The sequence below is a fragment of the Mesoplodon bidens genome (assembly GCF_964165515.1).
Source record: "Mesoplodon bidens genome assembly, chromosome: 16".
NCBI classification, from domain to species: domain Eukaryota; kingdom Metazoa; phylum Chordata; class Mammalia; order Artiodactyla; family Ziphiidae; genus Mesoplodon; species Mesoplodon bidens.
Window position 1 is genome coordinate 42,039,645 of NC_138173.1, and position 22,603 is coordinate 42,062,247.

The 22,603-nt window shown below is 36.9% G+C and overlaps 1 protein-coding gene across 2 annotated transcripts in view; it reads right to left on the minus strand.

Annotated features, from left to right (window-relative positions):
* The window catches only part of STK3 (serine/threonine kinase 3), a 303,272-nt gene that overhangs the window by 255,452 nt on the left and 25,217 nt on the right, over positions 1-22,603 (minus strand). For both annotated transcript variants that reach the window (XM_081258763.1, XM_081258764.1), the window contains exon 2: positions 5,662-5,742. In XM_081258763.1, the coding sequence (XP_081114889.1) occupies positions 5,662-5,742 (81 nt within the window). The remainder of the gene's footprint in view (positions 1-5,661; positions 5,743-22,603) is intronic.

The following is a 22,603-nucleotide window of genomic DNA, read 5'->3' on the forward strand; positions in this document are numbered from 1 at the left end:
GATCTCATCTTCAACAAAATCATCCCCAAAATATCAAAGTACAAGGTCTGTTCAGACTGCTTAAGAGCAACTGAAATCTTCAGCTGGGGACCACACAACACCAAAGTTAGAGAAGCAGGAAATCTGGTCCCCGCCAAGTCACAGATCCAAGGTCTCTCAAATGCTCCTTTCACTATCTTCTTCTCCTCAAGAGCAAGACCACACACGCACAGATAAATAAAATGAGTAATAGGATCTAATGGCCACTTGCTCAAAAACTGTCTCTGCTACAACTCTTGAAACATTGCCAATTAAATATTTATGTGTCTTAAAAAGCAAGAACAATGAGAGAGGGAAGCCAGTTGTATTTTGAGATGAATTAGAAGACAAGGTAAAAACTGCTATCACTTACTAAATTCTTACTGTAAGTCAGGTACTATGCTTGATGTTTTACAAGCATTATCAAATTCAACCCTCTCAATTGTGAGGTAAAATACTACTATAGCCATTTTAAAAGATGAGGAAATAGAGACTCAGATACCAGTGACCAGCAAGGCCAGAATTCAAACATATTCTGACTCCAAAGATCATGTTTTCCTTACCTCATGATTTCTACAGAAGAGAAAGAAGAGCAAAGCATTAGAGACATGGAATGTTTCCTAATATTAGGAAGCTATGCAGAATCATTTCAAATTTACAATCTTTTAAAATAAGTGAAAAGGTGAAAAATGAGTGACAAAGCAGTTATTTAACAAAATGAATTGCATTCTATCCTCTGTTTCTTTGGGCTTTCTGAAGTAATTTAATTTAGTTTGATACCCAAAGTCACCTTTGGGTTTGTGTGTGTGTGTGTGTATAGTCCTAATTTACACACACACATACACACACACACACACACAGGTAAACCCCACTTTTCAAAAGTTCACCTTATGCCCCTTCACTTTTACAAAACACCTGGATTAGTACCTGTTTCGCTAACCAGAAGAAATTCGAAGAAGATTTACCCTTTTACAAAAAAAGGTGAAAAGAAAAAACAGCATTCAACATTTGTTTTTGCAGGAGCCATTATAGAGGGAGAAAGTACCATGAGCAGCAGGAGTGGCACCGCCAAGCTCATTCCCTGGAAACTACACTCAGCATCTCAGCATCACGCTGCCAGAGCTTTGAACTGTGTCTGTGAGCATCTGTGCTTTACCTCAATTTATTCTGTGTATCCATTAGCAAGACGTGTCATAAGGTAAGTGTTTGTTTGCTTTACAACATTTCAACTTACGAAAGGTTTCATAGGAAGGCTCTACTTTCAGATAGCAGGGGAAATCTGCATCTCCCCTTAGAAGCCATATCTGTGTGTGTGTGTGTGTGTGTAGGTATGTGTGTGTATATACGTGTGTGTATACATATATTTTTTTCCCTCAAAAGCTAATCTAGAATTCAGTGCTAGATTACCTATTGTCAGTTAAGCAACGCCATCAGTCCCTTCTAAGGTCTTCTTGTCACTACAAAGGAGGAAAACTGGGAACCACGTTTCCCAATTTCCCTTCCCTGAATGGATCCCAGTTAAGAGTTTGACAATGCACGAAATCTGACTGGCAAAAAGTTGAGGAGAAACTATCATTCTCCAAATTTAGCTGTAGCAGATGCATTAGCAGATATAAGATACACAGTGGCTTCTTGCTGAGCTTTTTGATAATCAAGATGCTGCTGCTGCAGACTAAGATAGCTGGTGGGAGCTTCTCAAAGATTCTTAAGGATTCCAGCAGATCCCAAGTGAGCTTCTAAGAAACACCACTTCACTACTCCAGGCTGAGATCTTCAGCGCTGGCTTCTCTGACCTTCAGTGACAAAGTCCATAACCTTTGCATCCCTGGCCCTTCCACAAGTCATTTGAGCCCCAAATTTCATAATAAACTCTTTAAACCCAGAGTACACAGAGTAGCCTTTCTTTTCCTAACCATGTCCTGCTACCAATAGTTTTGGGGAAGGAACTGGTTCTAAGGGAAGGAATCTTGAAGATGGGAATTTGGATTAGTTTTTTCTTAGATTTGAATACAGTGATGGCTTCAAAACAAGTGACAAACAGCACATTGATAGCCTATGGTATTTAGGGGCAAAACAATTACTTAAATTATTATCCTTAGTTGCCTGGAGTCTAGGCAAAGCTTTAGAAGACCATGTATCAACTGAATGTCACAGTGAAAATAAGGGTACAAAGACTGCAGAATGGAATGGCTGCTCCTGCCTACACTGGAAAAGTCATAAAACAATTATAACAAGCTCAGGGCTTAAATTGCCAGCCCAAGACTGAGAGACCCAGAAAACTTCTGAATGCTCCAAAAGAAAGTCGTAATTCTTATATGCCCAGGACTGACACTTCTGAAACCCAAACTCAAAGTCTAATCTTGCTGGAAGCTGAATTACATTGCAAACTGAATTCACAACATCACCAGGACTACTATGCTAAAGTTAGGTTTTTAACTGTAAAGAGAGGTACCCAGAGAACTGGCATTGGGATATTAATGTAGATTGTTATTAATCTGAATACCTGAAACCCCAACCCCTACCAAGTCTCCCTTGTCAGCAAAAGCAACCCTATCCCCAGTCTGAGAAAATTAACCTCATGATGCCTGAAGACTCTATAAGACCTTACTTGAGGGAATTGCCTTTCAGGGAAATGCAGATCCTTTCCCAGACTACATCACCACCACCTCTCATTGTCCCAGACCTATAATTATACTCAGATTCCCACAGACACCAGAGGAATGAATATAAAATCTGACCAAAGAGTACCTACTAGTCACACCAAAAGAGGTGTATGATTCTGTCAGTTTTTATTAGCAGAACCCTGAAGAATATGTGTGGGAAGGAATTCTAAGATTTCCAGGGAGAAAGGAATTTACTTCTAACAAACAGTTGAGAGTGTCCCTAACAGTCTGCTCAGCTAGTTAACTAAAACCCAGACTCAACAATGGCCCACATTAAGTGAGATGCCAGGGATCCTCATTATATATCAGAGGAAGGAGATCAAAGGCTCAAGTAGATGGAATACTAGAATAGATATCTCACCATGTGACCTGCTGGCCCACCCTCTAAGTATGCTCACTGAGAGAGTCCAGAGGATACTCCCTTTACTGGTGTCACTGAAAGCTGTATAGTGCAGGTCAGAGGTAACAGAGATGTCAACACTGAAATAAACTCCCTAAATTTAACGGATGTTGGGATCCATTAAGAAGTGAAGTGGCAATGTCTTTCCATCTGAGACAAGGTGGGCATGGTAATCATAATGGGTAGCAAAGTAAGGCTGAACTACAGTTTTCTTTTTTCATACATCTAGATTTTGATTAAAGTTATGCTGGCTTCATAAAAATAACTGCAATTCTTTGTCCCTTAATGACTGGATAAACCTTAGCTGGTACTTTTTTTTTTTTTTTAAGTAAAACGAACATAGCATAAAATTCACCATTTGAAACATTTTAAAGTATACAATTCAATGGCATTTATTGCATTCACAATGTTGTGTAATCCTTACCACCTCTATCTAGTTCCAAATCATTTGGAATCTGCTTTCTGTCTCTATGGATTTGTCTATTCTGGATACCTCATATAAATGGAATCATATGTGACTTTTTGTTTCTGGCTTCTTTCACTGAATGTATGTTTCAAGGTTCATCCATACTGAGGTATGTATCAGTACTTCATTCTTTTCAATAGCTATATAATATTCCATTGTACAGATATATCACATTTTGTTTATCTATTCATCAACTGATGGACATCCCCACATTTGGCTATTGTGAATACTGCTACTATGAGCTGGTATCTTTTTTTTTTCTTTAAAACATCTTTATTGGAGTGTAATTGCTTTACAATGATGTGTTAGTTTCTGCTGTATAACAAAGTGAATCAGCTATATGTGTACATATATCATGAGCTGGTATCTTTTTAATTAATAGATATTTAACTGCCTTTCCATCTTTTCTGTGGTAATTGATATATCTAAGTTTAAACTTCTCTGGGAGTCAATTCACACAATTCATATTTTGTTATGGAATCATCTACTTCTAGATTTTCAAATGAGTTTTCATAGAGCAGCATTTAGTAGTCTTTTAATTCTTCAAATTGTTTCTTTATCATTGCTTGTATCTTCTTTCTTATTCCAAATCTTCAATTATTTTTGCTTTTTTCTTTAGTCAAAGTCAGAACTATGTTTAACTATTTTAATGACCTGTTCAAAGAAGTATCTTTTATATACATATATTATTCCTAATTTTTTTACTTTCTATTTCATTAATTTCAGCTTTTTAGTTCATGAATTCTCTATTTCTAGTTTCTTCTGGTGCATTTTATTATTTTTCTCAGTTCTTTAAACGAGCACTAAGTTATTTTATTTATTTATTTATTTATTTATTTACTTACTTACTTACTTTTTGGTCTTTCTTCTTTAGTAGTAAATAAATTCAAAACTAAATACAGTCACCTAATTATAGCTTTGCTGGATTCCATAAATATTAGTATGATTTGTTCTCTATTTCATTGTTTTCTAGATAATTTGCAATTTCCTCTTCATAGGTTACCTCAGATTATCTTTCCTAATTTCCAATAAGTGTGGGTTTTACCATATTGCAATTATTTAATTCTAATTTTAGTAGACTATAATTAGAAATGTAACCTGCAAAATCCCTTTTTTTTTAGAATTTGTTGGGGGTTTTTTCTTAGTTTTTTTTAATCAGTGGTCCATTAATATACCAAAAAATGGGGGTGGGGGGAGGCAAGAACGGTTATATCAATGTAAGTATAAATACATACCACATATATGGTGTGTGTGTGTATATATATACACACACACATATATATAATCAAGTTTGTTGATTATAATACTTAATCTCTTTATGTCTTTTCTCTTTTTTCCTTAGTCTGTCCAATTCAGAAAAAGAAATATTAAAATTTCTCACATGAATATATTTTTATTAGATTCCCCTGATGTTTCTAATAGCTTTCCTTCAGAAATTTAATTGTCATGGTGACTGACACATATATGTTTCATTATAAGCTGTCTTTTATATCATTACCTAATATCCCTCTTTATTCTTCATTTGAATATTAACCCCTCTTTACTCACTTAAGATCTTTTAACTTTAATTTACCTGATATAAATATTGCCACTCCTGCTTTCTTTTTTGTTTTTTGGTGTGATTAGTTCTTATCTGATATCTCTAATAGGAAATACCACTATATATCTATCCTATGTATTACATGGGCATCTTATAAACAGCATATAGCTAGGTTTTGCATTTTAATTAGCCCTAATAATTTGTCTATGAGAGAATTGACATTTAGTGAAAAATGTATTTCATTTTATTCCTTCCAACTTACATTTAGCTTACTACTTTATATTTTTGTTTTCTCTATTTCTTTTTCCCTATTCTTGCTAATCTAAGCTGTTTTAATTGTGTTTTGTGCCTTTTATTATCCTGGAAGTTCTCCTGTAGTTTCAGCTTTTCACTACGGAGTATGATGTTAGCTTGGGCTTGTCATATACGGCCCTTCACTATGTTCAGATACATTCCCTCTATACTCTTACTACTCAAGTCAATCAAACATACTCTAGTGAAAGACTAATTTTACACAGTATTTTATAACTGTTCTGTCATTATCTAAATGTTACTTTCATGTTTTTGTACTTACCCTTCTCCCAGTTTCTCTAGTACATCAAAAACTTCTTCAGGCTGCTTAGTCAAACTGTCTTCACTCAGCTTTTTTAGCTTACTGATGAGAAAAAGAACAGAAAAAATATTTTCCTTAAGATCTTTCATAAATTTTTCAATTTTATTTTTAAGAGGCAATATACTGAAATGGTTCAAAAATCAATCAATATAAAAAAGTATACAGTATATAGTCTCCTTCCAACCCCTGTTCTTAATCTTCCCAGAAACACCTCAAAGAATAAGCACTTTTATTTGCTTCTTGTGAAACCTTTATACAAATATGAATATATATTTTTATTTCTCCCCCTTTTTAACACACAATATAGCATTTTATACACAATGTTTTTTATCCACACTGTTATATACTTTGATGTTTTTTTTTTTTTTTTTCAGTACGCGGGCCTCTCACTGTTGTGGCCTCTCCCGTTGCGGAGCACAAGCTCCAGACGCACAGGCTCAGCGGCCATGGCTCACAGGCCCAGCCGCTCCGCGGCACGTGGGATCTTCCCGATCCAGGGCACGAACCCGCATCCCCCGCATCGGCAGGCAGACTCTCAACCACTGCGCCACCAGGGAAGCCCTACTTTGATGTTTTTACTTGACAACATAAAATCCATGTTGGAGATCTCTACAACATAAATACATAGAAAGCATCCTCATTCTTTTCTTTTTTACATCTACATCCTATTCTGTTGCAAAGATGTAGTCTCTCTTACTCACCAATCCTTTACTTATGGATATCTAGGTTCCCTTTTGCTAATATAAACAACACTGCAATAAATAAGCTTATATATAAGTCAACTCACACATGTGCTAGTATATCTTTAAGATAAATTCCCAGAAGCGAAACTGTGAGGTCAAGGGAATATATAAACACACACAAATACAGAAGTATATATATTGATAAATAAGCACATATACTGTAAGTATAACCATATGTCATAATATAAATTTAATAACATAATAAGATCACTATTATAATAACTAGATAGTAATTATTAAAATTGCTGATTGATTATATTATGGCATGTTTTATCTACTATAATTGTATGTGATATTAATATATATGTATATTAATAGATATTAACAAACTGCCCACCAGGGAGTTTATATGAACTTCATCTCCTACCAGTAATATATGAGAGCGTCTTTTCCCACAATTCCACCTACATAGTATTGAACCAAATATTTCAGCCAATACATTAGGTGAAAACTTGTAACTCACAGAAGATTTATTTTGCATTTCTCTTACTATGAATGAAGTTGAGCAACTTTTAATATAATATAAAACAAATCCTCTATTCATGTTCTTTGCTCATTTTTCTCCTGGGTTTTTGGTCCTTTTCTTATCTGTATACAAGGGAAACTGGCTTTCGTTTAGGTTGTAAATATTTTCACTTGTATTGACTTCACTTATGAGTTTTTAGTTTTATGGTCTACTTGACTATTTGCCATAGAGAAATGTCTTTTTATTTTGTTTTTGCTTTTGTAAAAGTCATCCATAGTATGGCATGTGCAGAAATATCTAGAAGCAAGAAATGAGAGGCATTATACATGGTATGTCTGAAAGACCAAAAATAATTCCATATGAATAAAGTATCATGTATAAAGGACCAAAAATAATTCAGAAAGAATAAAGTAGAAGTGGGCAAAATTACCCTAAATTTGATGATTATTCTCATATAAACTTTACATTAACATAGCTAACGTGTTAAATAATTTTGGTGAAAAGCTAAGTTTTTTAAAATGTGGGGTTTTTTTTAAGAAAAATCAGGACCATTTAATATTAATGAAAGATCCTCAAACAATTCTAACATCAGTAGATTAAAATAACACTACATTATATGTTTTCAAAATACTACAGCAAAAATTATGCACCTTCTATGTACAAAATGATACATCAATGGGGGATGATATAAGTTTAAATAAATAATAATCTTCAATAAGGGCCAGCTATTAGATGATATTAAAGAATTCAATCAAAAATTATGGATATGAGAAATTGGGAACTGTGACTCACAAAGAGGAGAAAAATTAGTCAAATAAACCTGTGTCCCCTGCATTGGCAGGTGAATTCTTAAACACAGGTTCGAGCCCCAGTCCAGGAAGATACAACATGCTGAGGAGCAACTAAACACAAGCGCCACAACTACTGACTCTAGGGCCTATGAGCCACAACTACTGAGCCTGCATGCTGCAACTACCAAAGCCCATGCACCTAGAGCCCGTGATACACAACAAGAGAAGCCACTGCAATAAGAAGCCCACGCACTGCAATGAAGTGTAGCCCCCGCTACACTTAATAAATAAATGTATTTTAAAAAAAGAACAAAAACAAGGATGACTGTAGTCTTCTTGCCAGACAGTAAGCGAGCCAAAAGACAGCGACTCCTTAAAAGTGATGATAGAAAACAATAATCAAAATAAAACTCTATATTTAATGGAAATATCCCTCAAAAAGTGAAGGAAAAATTAAAAAATTTCAAACAAAAAAGGGTGAGAGAATTCATTATGAGCGGACTTTCACAACAATAAACAGTTAAAGACAGTTCTTCAGGCTACAGGAAAATGATGTCAAAAGGAAACATAAACCTATACAAAAGAATAAAGAACAGCAGCTAGTAAAAATACAGGTAAATACAAAAAAAAAATTCAACGACAGCAGAATGCACATTCTTCTCAAATGCACACGGAACAGGAACACTCTCCAAAAGAGACTTCATGTTAGGCCACAAAACATATCTTTAAAATTTCAGAAGACTGTAATCATATAAAGTATCTTCTCCAAACAGAATGGAATGAAAACCGAAACCAAAAACAGTAGGGCAACAGGAAGATCCAGAAATACGTGGACGTTAACATACTCTTAAACAAACAAGGGGTCAAAGAAGAAATCACAAGGGAATTAAGAAGATATCTGGAGGAAATGAAAACAAAAATACAACATACCAAAACACAAGGGATGCAGCAAAAGCAGCATTAAGAGGGCAATTTATAGCAGTAAGCCCTTAGATTTAAAAAGAAGATCTCAGCTTCAAGATGGCAGAGGAGTAAAACGTGGAGATCACCTTCCTCCCCACAAATACATCAAAAATACATCTACATGTGGAACAGCTCCTACAGCTCCTACCTACTGAACGCTGGCAGAAAACCTCAGACTTCGAAAAAGGCAAGAAACTCCCCACGTACCTGGGTACGGCAAAAGAAAAAAGAGACAAAAGAATAGGGACGGGACCTGCACCTCTGGGAGGGAGCTGTGAAGGAGGAAAAGTTTCCACATGCTAGGAAGCCCCTCCACTGGCAGAGACAGTGGGTGGGCAGGGGGAGAAGCTTTGGAGCCACAGAGGAGAGCACAGCAACAGGGGCGCAGAAGGCAAAGTGGAGAGATTTCTGCACAGAGGATCGCTGCCAACCAGCATTCACCAGCCTGAGAGGCTTCTCTGCTAACCTTCTGAGGCGCGTGGGGGCTGGGAGCTGAGCCTTGGGCTTCGGAGTTCAGATCCCAGGGAAAGGACTGGGTTGGCTGCGTAAACACAGCCTGAAGGGGGCTAGTGTGCCACAGCTAGTGGGAGGGAGTCCGGGAAAAGGTCTGGAGCTGCCGAAGAGGCAAGAGACTTCTTCTTGCCTCTTTGCTTCCTGGTGCGCAAGGAGAGAGGATTAAGAGCGCTGCTTAAAGGAGCTCCAGAGACGGGCACAAGCCGCAGCTATCAGTGCGGACCCCAGAGGCAGGCATGAGATACTAAGGCTGCTGCTGCAGCCATTAAAAAGCCTGTGTGCAAGCACAGGTCACTGTCCACACCTCCCCTTTCGGGAGCCGGCACAGCCCACCATTGCCAGGGTCCTGTGATGCAAGGACAACTTCCCCGGGAGAACACATGGTGCGCCTCAGGCTGCTGCAACATCACACTGGCCTCTGCCGCTCGGCATTACATACCCCTCCCTCCCCAAGGCCTGAGTGAGCCAGAGCCCACTAACCAGCTGCTACTTTAACCCTGTCCTGTCTGGGCAGGGAACAGAAGCCCTCAGGCGACCTACACACAGAGGCGGGGACAAATCCAAAGCTCAACCCCAGGAGCTCTGCGAACAAATAAGAGAAAGGGAAATCTCTCTATGCAGCCTCAGGAGCAGCAGATAAAATATTCACAATCAAACTGATGTACCCTGCATCTGCAGAATACCTGAACAGACAACAAATCATCCCAAAACTGAGGCAGTGGACTTTGGGAACAACTGTAGACTTGGGGTTTGCTTTCTGCATCTAATTTATTTCTGGTTTTATGTTTATCTTAGTTTAGTACTTAGAGCTTATTATCATTGGTATATTTGTTTATTGATTTTGTTGTTCTCTTCCTTTGTTTTTTTAAAATATATATATATATATTACTTTCCTTTTTCTCCATTTGTGAGTGTATATGTGTATGCTTCTTTGTGTTATTCTGTCCATATAGCTTTGCTTTCACCATTTGTCGTAGGGTTCTGTCTGTCTTTTTTTTTTAATATAGTTTTTAGTGCTTGTTATCATTGGTCTATTTGTTTTTTGGTTGGGTTGCTCTCTTTTTTCTTTTCTTCTATTACTTTTTTATCTTTTTATTTTAACAATATTTTTTTATTTTTTATTCCAATAACTTTTACCTTATTTCATTTTACTATGTTGTATTTTATTTTATTTTTCTTTCTTTCTTTCTTTTTACTCTCCCTTTTCTTCTGAGCTGTGTGGCTGACAGGGTCTTGGTGCTATGGCCGGCTGTCATGCCTGAGCCTCCGAGGTGGGAGAGCTGAGTTCAGGACAATGGTCCACCAGAGACCTCCCGGCCCCATGTAATATCAAACGGTGAAAGCTCTCCCGGACATCTCCATCTCAGTGCTAAGAGCCAGCTTAACTCAATGACCAGCAAGCTACAGTGCTGGACACCCTATGCCAAACAACTAGCAAGACAGGAACACAACCCCACTCATTAGCAGAGAAGCTGCCTAAAATCATAATAAGGTCACAGACACACAAATACACACCACCAGATGCGTTCATGCCCACCAGAAAGACAAGATCCGGCCTCACTGACCAGAACACAGGCACCAGCCCCCTCCACCAGGAAGCCTACACAACCAACTGAACCAACCTTACCCACTGGGGGCAGACAACAAAAACAAAGGGAACTACAAACCTGCAGCCTGCGAAAAGGATACCCCAAACACAGTAAGTTAAGCAAAATGAGAAGACAGAGAAATACATAGCAGATGAAGAAGCAAGGTAAAAAAACTCCAGACCAAACAAATGAAGAGGAAATAGGCAGTCTACCCGAAAAAGAATTCAGAATAATGATAGTAAAGAGGATATAAAATGTTAGAAATAGAATGGAGAAAATACAAGAAACATTTATGAAGGACCCAGAAGAACAAAAGAGCAAACAAACACAGATGAACAACATAATAAATGAAATTTCAAATTCTCTAGAAGGAATCAATAGCAGAATAACTGAGGGAGAAGAACGGGTAGGTGACCGGGAAGATAAAATAGTGGAAATGACTACCGCAGAGCAAAAGAATGAAAAGAATTGAGGACAGTCTCAGACACCTCTGGGACAACATTAAATGCACCAACATTCAAATTTTGGGGACCCAGAAAAAGAGAAAAAAAAGAGATTGAGAAAATATTTGAAGAGATTATGGTGGAAAAATTCCCTAATGTGGGAAAGGAAATAATCAAGTCCAGGAAGCACAAAGAGTCCAATACAGGATAAATCCAAGGAGAAACACGCCAAGGCACATACTAATCAAACTATAAAAAATTAAATACAAAGAAAAAATATTAAAAGCATCAAAGGAAAAGCAACAAATAACATACAATGGAATCCCCATAAGGTTAACAGCTGATCTTTCAGCAGAAGCTCTGCAAGCCAGAAAGGAGTGGGAGGACATATTTAAAGTGATGAAAGGGAAAAACTTACAACCAAGATTACTCTACCCAGCAAGGATCTCATTCAGATTCGACGGAGAAATTAAAATCTTTACAAACAAGCAAAAGCTAAGAGAACTCAGCACCACCAAACCAGCTATACAACAAATGCTAAATGAACTTCTCTAGGCAGGAAACACAAGGAAAGGAAAAGACCTACAATAACAAACCCATACCAATTAAGAAAATGGTAATAAAAACATACATATTGATAATTACCTTAAATGTGAATGGATTAAATGCTCCAACCAAAAGACAAAGGCTTGCTGAAGGGATACAAAAACAAGGCCCATATATATGCTGTCTACAAGAAACCCACTTCAGACCTAGGGACACATACAGACTGAAAGTAAGGAGATGGAAAATGGTATTCCATGCAAATGGAAATCAAAAGAAAGCTGGAGTAGCAATTCTCATATCAGACAAAATAGACTTTAAAATAAAGACTATTACAAGAGGCAAAGAAGGACACTATATAATGATCAAGTGATCAATCCAAGAAGATATAATAATTGTAAATATTTATGCACTGAACATTGGAGCACCTCAATACATAAGGCAAATGCTAAATGCTAACACCCATAAAAGGGGAAATCGACAGTAACACAATAATAGTAGTAGCTAATCAATGAATTTGGTAAAGTAGCTGGATATAAAATTAATGCACAGAAATCTCTTGCATTCCTATACACTAATGATGAAAAATCTGAAAGAGAAATTAAGGAAACACTCCCATTTACCATTTCAACAAAAAGAATAAAACACCTAGGAATAAACCTACCTAGGGAGGCAAAAAACCTGTATGCAGAGAACTATAAGACACTGATGAAAGAAATTAAAGATGATACAAACAGATGGAGAGGTATACCATGTTCTTAGATTGGAAGAATCAACATTGTGAAATGGCTATACTACCCAAAGCAATCTACAGATTCAATGCAATCCCTATCAAACTACCACTGGCATTTTTCACAGAACTAGAACAAAAAATTTCACAGTTTGTATGGACACACAAAAGATCCAAATAGCCAAAGCAATCTTGAAAAAGAAAAACGGAGCTGGAGGAATCAGGCTCCCTGACTTCAGACTATACTACAAAGCTACAGTAATCAAGACAGTACAGTACTGGCACAATAAAAGAAATACAGAACAATGGAACAGAATAGAAAGCCCAGAGATAAACCGACACACATATGGTCACCTTATTTTTGATAAAGAAGACAAGTATATACAATGGAAAAAAGACAGCCTCTTCAATAAGTGGTGCTGGGAAAACTGGACAGCTACATGTAAAAGAATGAAATTAGAACACTCTCTAACACCATACACAAAAATAAACTCAAATGGATTAAAGACCTAAATGTGAGGCCAGATACTATAAAACTCTTAGAGGAAAACATAGGCAGAACACTCTATGACATAAATCACAGCAATATCTTTTTTGACCCACTACCTAAAGAAATGGAAATAAAAACAAAAATAAACAAATGGGACCTAATGAAACTTCAAAACCTTTGCACAGCAAAGGAAACCATAAGACGAAAAGACAACCCTCATAATGGAAGAAAATATTTGCAAACGAAGCAACTGACAAAGGATTTATCTCCAAAATATACAGGCAGCTCATGCAGCTCAATATCAAAAAGCATACAACCTAATCTCAAAATGGGCAGAAGACCTAAATAGACATTTTTCCGAAGAAGATATACAGATTGCCAACAAACACATGAAAGATGCTCAACATCACTAATCATTAGAGAAATGCAAATCAAAACTACAGTGAGGTATCGCCTCACACCGGTCAGAATGGCAATCATCAAAATATCTACAAACAATAAATGCTAGAGAGGGTGTGGAGAAAAGGGAACCCTACTGCACTGTTGGAGGGAATGTACACTGATACAGCCACTACGGAGAACAGTATGGAGGTTCCTTAAAAAACTAAAAATAGAACTTCCATACGACCCAGCAATCCCACCATTGGGCATATACCCTGAGAAAACCAGAATTCAAAAAGAGTCGTGCAGCACAATGTTCATTGCAGCTCTATTTACAGTAGCCAGGACATGCAAGCAACCTAAGTGTCCATCCACAGAAGAATGGATAAAGAAGATGTGGCACATATATACAATAGAATATTACTCAGCCATAGAAAGAAACGAAATTGAGTTATTTATGTGAGGTGGATGAACCTAGAGACCACCATACAGAGTGAAGTAAATCAGAAAGAGAAAATCAAAAACCATATGTTAACATATATATGGAATCTAAAAAACAAAAAAGGTTCTGAAGAACCTAGGGGCAGGACATGAATAAAGATGCAGACATAGAGAATGGACTTGAGGACACAGGGAGGGTGAAGGGTAAGCTGGGATGAAGTGAGAGAGTGGCATGGACACATATACACTACCAAATATAAAATAGCTAGTGGGAAGCAGCTGCATAGCACAGAGAGATCAGCTCGGTGCTTTGTGCCCACCTAAAGGGGTGGGAGGGAGATGCAAGAGGGAGGAGATATGGGGATATATGTTTATGTATAGCTGATTCACTTTGTTATACAGCAGAAACTAACACACCTTTGTAAAGCAATTATATTCCAATAAAGATGTTAAAAAAAATAAAAGCTATAAAAAAATGTATTGGGTCTCCCTGGTGGCGCAGTGGTTGAGAGTCCGCCTGCCGATGCAGGGGACATGGGTTCGTGCCCCGGTCCGGGAAGATCCCACGTGCCGCGGAGCAGCTAGGTCCGTGAGCCATGGCCACTGAGCCTGCGCGTCCGGAGCCTGTGCTCCACAACGGGAGAGGCCACAACAGTGAGAGGCCCACGTAACGCAAAAAACAAAAACAAAAAAAAACAACAAAAAAAGAAAAAAATGTATGAAAAAAGCAACTGAACATCAAAGAAAAGTTATATTAGTTTCAGTTATACAACATAGTAATTCAGTATCTTTATATATTGTACTCCATTTACAAAGTAATGGCTATATTTTCTTGTACCGTACAATATATCCTTGTTGCTTATTTTATAATAACTAAATAAATAAAATTGCAGTGAAATTTGTGATTAAATAAAAATATAAAAAGATCTCAAAGTAACAACCTAACTTTACACATCAAGAGACCAGAAAAATAAAGTAAACCCAGAGTTCACAGAAGGAATGAAATGCTAAAGATTAGTACAGAGATAAAGAAAATAGGAAATAGAAAAACAAATTTTTAAAAATCAACAGAACTGCTATGCTATGGTTTGAATATTTGTGTCCTCCAAAATATATATTTGATGAAATCCAAACTCCCAAAGACAATGGTATAAGGAGGTGGGGCCTTTGGGAGGTGCTTAAGTCATGAGGGTGTAACCCTCATGAATGGGATTAGTGCTTTATAAAAAAGGCTCCAGAGAAATCCCTAGCCCCTTCTACCATGTGAGGACACAGTGAGAAGGTGCCAGCTATGAACCTGGGAGAAGGCTTTCTCCTGCATGTGACCATGCTGGCACCTTGATCTTGGGCTTCCAAGTTTCCAGAACACTTGGAAATAAATTTCTGTTATTTATAAGCTGCCCAATCTTGATATTTCATTATAGTAGCCCAAAACCAAGAGTTGGTTTTTTAAGACCAACAAAATTGACAAACCCTTAGCTAGACTAAGGAAAAGAAAGGAAGGAAGGGAGGGAGGGAGGGAGGGAGGGAGGAAGGAAGGAAGACTCCACTAGAATTAGGAACCAAAGAAGACATTAAAACTGATGTCACAGAATTAAAAACTAGTATAAGAGAATATTATGAAGAATGAACCTAGAAAAAATGGATACATTTTTAGAAAGATACAACCTTTCAAGACAAAACCATGAAGAAATAAAAAACCTGAACAATAAGGAAATTGAAAAAATAATCAAAAACCTCTCAACAAAGAAAAGCCCAGGCCTAGATGGCTTTGCTGAAGAACTCTACCAAACATTTAAGGAAGAATTAACACCAATACTCCTCAACCTTTTCCAAATAACTGAAGAGAAGGAACACCTCCAAATTCATTCTTTGAGGCCAGCATTACTCTAATACCAAAATCATACAAAGACACAACATGAAAAAAGAAAAACAAAAAACAAAACAAAATAAAAACTACAAACCAATACCCCTAATGAATATTGATGCAAAAGTACTCAACATATACTAATAAACTAAATCCAACAGCACATTAAAAGGATTATACACCATGATCAAGTGAATTTATACCTGGAATGTAAGAATGGTTCAACAAATGAGAATCAACAATTAATAAAATAAAGGACAAAAACCACATAATCAACTCAATTGACATAGTAAAAGCATTTGACAAAATTCAACACCCTTTCATGATAAAAACACTCAACAAACTATTATAGAAATAGAATAAAACTATATTAACATAATGAAACGTTCACAAGAGAGTAAACGGTAAAAGATTAAAAGCTTTTCCTCTAAGATCAGAAACAAGGCAAGAATGCCCACTCTTACCACTACTATTCAACATAGTACTGGAAGTCCAAGCCAGAGAAATTAGACAAGGAACAGAAATAAAAGGCAAAGAAGAATTGTAAAAAAAAATAAAATTATCTCTATTGAAAAATGACATAACTTTATATGTAAAGTACTCTAAAGATTACATACACACACACACACACACACACACACAAAACCTGTTATAACTAACAGATGATTTCAGCAAAGTTGCAGTATACAAAATCAACACACAAAAATCAGTTACATTTCTAATACAATAAAAACAACCAATGGTAAAATGAAATTAAGAAAATAATCCCATTTTTTATAGCATAAAATAAAGGGGAGAGTACTTAGAAATAAATTTAACCAAGGAAGTAAAAGACATACACTGAAAACTACAAGACACTGCTAAAAATAATAATAAAAGAAGATACAAATAAATGGAAATACACCCTGTGCTCATGGATTGGTCGAAAGACTTAACATTGTTTAAACCAATCTACAGATTCAATGCAACCTCTATCAACATCCCAATGACTTTATTTTTTTGAAGATGTAGGAAAAAAAAATCCTCAAATTCATATGGACTCTCAAGGGGCCCCAAAATACCTAAACAATCTTGAGGAGAAAGAACAAAGTTAGAGGTCTTGCAGTTCCTGATTTCAAAACATACTACAAGGCAAGAGTAATCAAGACACTATGGTACTGGTTAAAGTCAGACATACAGACTAATGGAACAGAACAGAGAGCCCAGAAACAAACTCTTGCATGTATTCAATAGGACCAAATGACTTTTAAAGGGTGTCAAAACTACACAATGGGGAAAGGACAGTCTGTTCAACAAATGGTGCTGGGAAAATTGGATATCCAGATGTAAAAGAATGAACCTGGACGCTTACCTTACAAAAAATTTTAAAATTAACTCAAAATTTATAAGACCTAAACATAAGACCCAGAGCTGTAAAACCCCTAGAAGACGACATATGGAAAATGCTTCAGGACATTTGATTTGAAAACGATTTCTGGAAAATGACAACAAAGCACAGGCGATAAAAGCAGAAATAGATTAACTTTAAAACTTCTGAGCATCCAAAAATCATTATCATAATCATTATCATCAACAGAGTGAAAAAGCAAGTGACACAATTGGAGAAAATATGTGCAAATCATACATCTGGTAAGGAGTTAATACTCAGAAAAATGAATTTTTACAACTCAACAACGATAAAACCCAATTTAAAAATGAACAAGAGAGGATTTCCTTGATGGTGCAGTGATTAAGAATCCGCCTGCCAATGCAGAGTACATGGTTCAAGCCCTGGTCCGGGAAGATCCCACATGCCACAGAGCAACTAAGCCCGCATGCCACAACTACTGAAGCCCGCATGCCTAGAGCCTGTGGTGCTCCGCAACAAGAGAAGCCACCACAATAAGAAGGCTGCACACTGCAATGAAGAGTAGCCCTTACTCAATGCAACTAGAGAAAGCCCACGTACAGCAACGAAGACCCAACGCAACCAAAAATAAATAAATAAAAATTCTAAAAAATAAATAAATAAAAATGAACAAGGACTTGAACAGACAAATCTCAAAAGAAGAAATACAAATGGCCTACAAACACATGAAAAGATGCTCAACATGACTAGTTATCAGAGAAATGCAAATTGAAACCACAATGAGATATCACCTCTTAACCATTAGGATAGCCACTATCACAAAGAACAGAAAACAAGTGCTGATGAGGATGGGGAGAAATTAGAACTGTAAAATAGTGCGGTCATTACACAACACACTATGTAGATTCTTCAAAAAAATAAAAATAGAATTACCATATGATCCAACAATCCCAATTGTGGATATATACAAAAGAATTCAGAGCAACATCTGTGAGAGATATCTGCACACCTATATTCATCACAGCATTATTCAAAATAGCTGAGAGGTAGAAACAACCCAAATGTCCATCAACAGAAAAACAATCAAATAATCAAAATGTGGTATATACATACAATAGTATATTATGCAACCTTATAAAAGGAAATCCTGCCCCATACTACAACATAGATGAACCTTAATTACATTATATTAAACAACAGAAGCTAATCACAAAAAATTTTTTAATTTGTATGGAGACACAAAAGACCCCAAACAGCCAAAACAATCTTGAGAAAGAACAGAACTGGAGGAATCATGCTCCCTGACTGCAGACTATACTATAAAACTACAGTAATCAAAACAGTACAGAAAAAGAAAATTACAGACCAATATCTTTTTTTTTTTTTTTTTTTTTTGCGGTACGCGGGCCTCTCACTGTTGTGGCCTCTCCCGTTGCGGAGCACAGGCTCCGGACGCGCAGGCTCAGCGGCCATGGCTCACGGGCCCAGCCGCTCCGCGGCATGTGGGATCTTCCCAGACCAGGGCACGAACCCGTGTCCCCTGCATCGGCAGGCGGACTCTCAACCACTGCACCACCAGGGAAGCCCATAGACCAATATCTTTGATAAATGTAGATACAAAAATCCTCAGCAAAATGTTAGCACGCCAAAGCCAACAATACATTAACAGGATCACACACTATGATCAAGTTGGATTCGTTCCAGGGTCACAAGGGTGGTTCAACATACACAAATCAATCAATGTGATATGCCACATTAACAAAAGGAAAGACAAAAAACCCACATGATCATCTCAATAGATGAAGAAAAAGCATTTGACAAAATTCAACATCCATTCACGATAAAAACTCTCACCAAAGTGGGTATAGAGGGAACATATCAAAACATAATAAAAGCCATTTACAACAAACCCACAGCCAACATAACACTCAACAGTGAAAAGCTGAAAGCATTCCTGCTATATTCAAGAACAAGACAAGAATGCCCACTCTGACCACTTCTATTCAACATAGTATTGGAAGTCCTAGCTACAGCATCCAGACAAGAAAAAGAATTAAAAGGTATATAAATTGGAAGAGAAAAGATAAAACCATCACTATCTGCAGATGACATAATACTCTATATAAAGAATCCTAACCTCTCCACTGAAAAACTGAGAACTAATAAATGATTTCAGCAAGGTAGCAGGATATCAGATTAATATACAGAAATCTGTAGCATTTCTTTACACTAATAATGAAACATCAAAAAGAGAAAGTAAAAAAAAATCCCATTTAAAAATTTCTTCAGTAAAAATGAAACACCTAGTAAGGAGGTAAAAGACCTATACACTGAAAACTATAAAACACTGACAAAGGAAATTGAAAATGATTCAAAGAAATGGAAAGATATCCCCTCCTCTTGGATTGGAAGAATTAATATTGTTAAAACGGCCATATTACCCAAAGTCATCTACAGATTTAATGCCATCCCTATCAAAATACCCATGACATTTTTCAGTGAACTAGAACAAATAATCCTAAAATTTATATGAAACCACAGAATATCCAGAATTGCCAAAGCAATCCTGAGGACAAAGAACAAAGCCAGAGGGCTTCCCTGGTGGCGCAGTGGTTGAGAGTCCGCCTGCTGATGCAGGGGACACGGGTTCGTGCCCCGGTCTGGGAGGATCCCGCATGCCGCGGAGCGGCTGGGCCCGTGAGCCATGGCCGCTGAGCCTGCGCGTCCGGAGCCTGTGCTCCGCAGTGGGAGAGGCCACAACAGTGAGAGGCCCGCGTACCACAAAAAAAAAAAAAAAAAAAAAAAAAAAAAAAAAAAGAACAAAGCCAGAGGCACAATCCTTCCAGACTTCAGACTATACTACAAAGCTACAGTAATCAAAACAGCAAGGTATTGGGCTTCCCTGGTGGCGCAGTGGTTGAGAGTCTGCCTGCCGATGCAGGGGACACGGGTTCATGCCCCGGTCCAGGAAGATCCCACATGCCATGGAGCAGCTGGGCCCATGAGCCATGCCGCTGAGCCTGTGCGTCCAGAGCCTGTGCTCCGCAACGGGAGAGGCCACAACAGTGAGAGGCCTGCGTACCGCGCAAAAAAAAAAAAAAAAAAAAAAAGCAAGGTATCGCACAAAAACAGACATGTAGATCAATGGAACAGAATAGGGAGCCCAGAAATAAACCCACACACCTACAGTCAACTAAGCTATGACAAAGGAGGCAAGAATATAAAATGGAGAAAAGACAGTCTGTTCAAAAAGTGGTATCAGGAAAGCTGGACAGCTACATGTAAATCAATGAAACACTCCCTCACACCATATAAAGAAATAAACTCAAAATGGTTTAAAGACCTAATTATAAGAAATGACACCACAAAACTCCTAGAACAGAAAATATGCAAAACATTCTCTGACATAAATCAAAGCAATATTTTCTTAGATCAGTCTCCCAAAGCAAAAGAAACAAAAGCAAAAATAAATAAACTACCAAATCAAACTTAAAAGCTTTTGCACAGCAAAAGAACCATCAACAAAAGGAAAACCTATAGAATAAGAGAAAATATTTGCAAATGATATGACCAACAAGGGGTTAATACTGAAAATATACAAACAATTCATACAATTCAATATCGAAAAAACAAACAACCTAGTCAAAAAATGGGCAGAAGACCTAAACAGACATTTCTCCAAAGAAAACATACAGATGGCCAACAGGCACATGAAAAGATGCTCAACATTCCTAATTATTAAAGAAATGCAAATCAACACCACAGTGAGGTATCACCTCACACTGGTCAGAATGGCTATCGTCAAAAAGTCTACAAATAATAAATGCTAGGGAGGGTGTGGAGAAAAGGGAACTCTCCTACACTGTTGGTAGGAAGGTAAATTGGTGCAGCCACTATGGAAAACAGTATGGAGGTTCCCTAAAAAGCTAAAAATAGAGCTACCATATGATCCAGCAACCCCATTCCTGGGTATATATCCAAAAAAGATGAAAACTCTAATTCAAAAACATACATGCACCCCAGTGTTCACAGCAGCACTATTTTACAATAGCCAAGACATGGAAACAACCCAAGTGCCCATCAACAGATCACTGTCTTAAGAGAATGTGGTATATATATACAATGGACTATTTGCCATAAAAAGAATGAAATATTGCCATCTGCAGCAACATGGATGGACCTAGAGAATATTACACTTAGTGAAGTGAGACAAATATTATATGATATCACTTATATGTGGAATCTAAAAAATAATACAAATGCATCTATATACAAAAGAGAAACTGACTCTCAGACACAGAGAACAATCTTATGGTTACCAAAGGGCAGAGAGAGGTGGGAGAGACAAATTAGGAGTATGGAATTAACAAGTAAATACTACAATACATAAAATAGATAAGCAACATGATTTCCTGTATAACACAAGGAATTATATATAATATCTTGTAATAACCTGTGATGGAAATGAATCTGAAAAAAAAAAATGTGTAACTGAATTACTTTGCTGTACGCCTAAAACACAATAAATCAACTATACTTTAATGTTTTTTAATGTGAAAATAATCCCAATGATAATGAGGAATCATTTTTAAGGTAGTTTTAAAATCAATCTGCTGTCCCATTACAGGAATCATAGATTAATTTTTTAGTATTATTAGAGGTGTGTGCTTATAATGCCTTCCTGCTTATAATACAGAGTAGGATATAACTGTAACAATTTTCTAATCTTCTACAGAAACTATGCATATGAATTTGTTCTGGAATAAAAATGTTTGTTTGAAAAAAGAAAAGAAAGACCTAGTGAAAGGTAAAAGTCAAAAGAGACTTGAAAACTAGCTACAGCTTTCAATGTGCTCCCCAACCCATACACAGATACATCAGCAAAGAGTGGAAGTCATAGGGGCCCAAGGTGTTTGTGGACAACCTCTGCACAAATCTCTGGCTGACGAGGCAATCCCAAGGAATCCTGGCTAGGAAATTAAAAATAAACGAACTGAGCAGAGGTATTAGCAGCCAAACACTGCAGGGAGATAGATGCCACAGTTTAAGTCCACAAAAGCTAAAAAGAAAAAAAAAATGTCTGGGAGGGAGAAGGAGAGAAACCAAAGTTCCCACAATGTATTATTTTATAAGCCCAGTTTTAAACAAACAAACAAAAAAAAATGAAACCTGTGAAGAAAAGTGTGACCCATACTCAGGAAAGCAGTCAATAGAACAAAATAGAAGCAATCAACATAAAAGAAAGCAGTCCATCGACAATGATTCACTGTGGGTCCAGTTACTGGCTATATCAGACAAAAGCTTCAAAGTGGCTATTTTAAATACATTCAAAAAATTGAAACTGTGTTCAAGAAATTAAAGAAAAATACCATGAAAATGACTCAACAAATAAAGAATCTCAATAGAAAAACAGAAACTAATAAAAATGTAAAACTTACATGTGAAAAATACATCTTTAATGATAATACATTAGAAGGGCTCGACAGCATATTTGAGGTAACAGATGAAAAAAATCTGTAAACATGAAGATAACTAAATATCTTCCCTAGGAAAACAGAAAAACAGTGAAGAAAAATCAAGAGCCTTAGAGTCTGG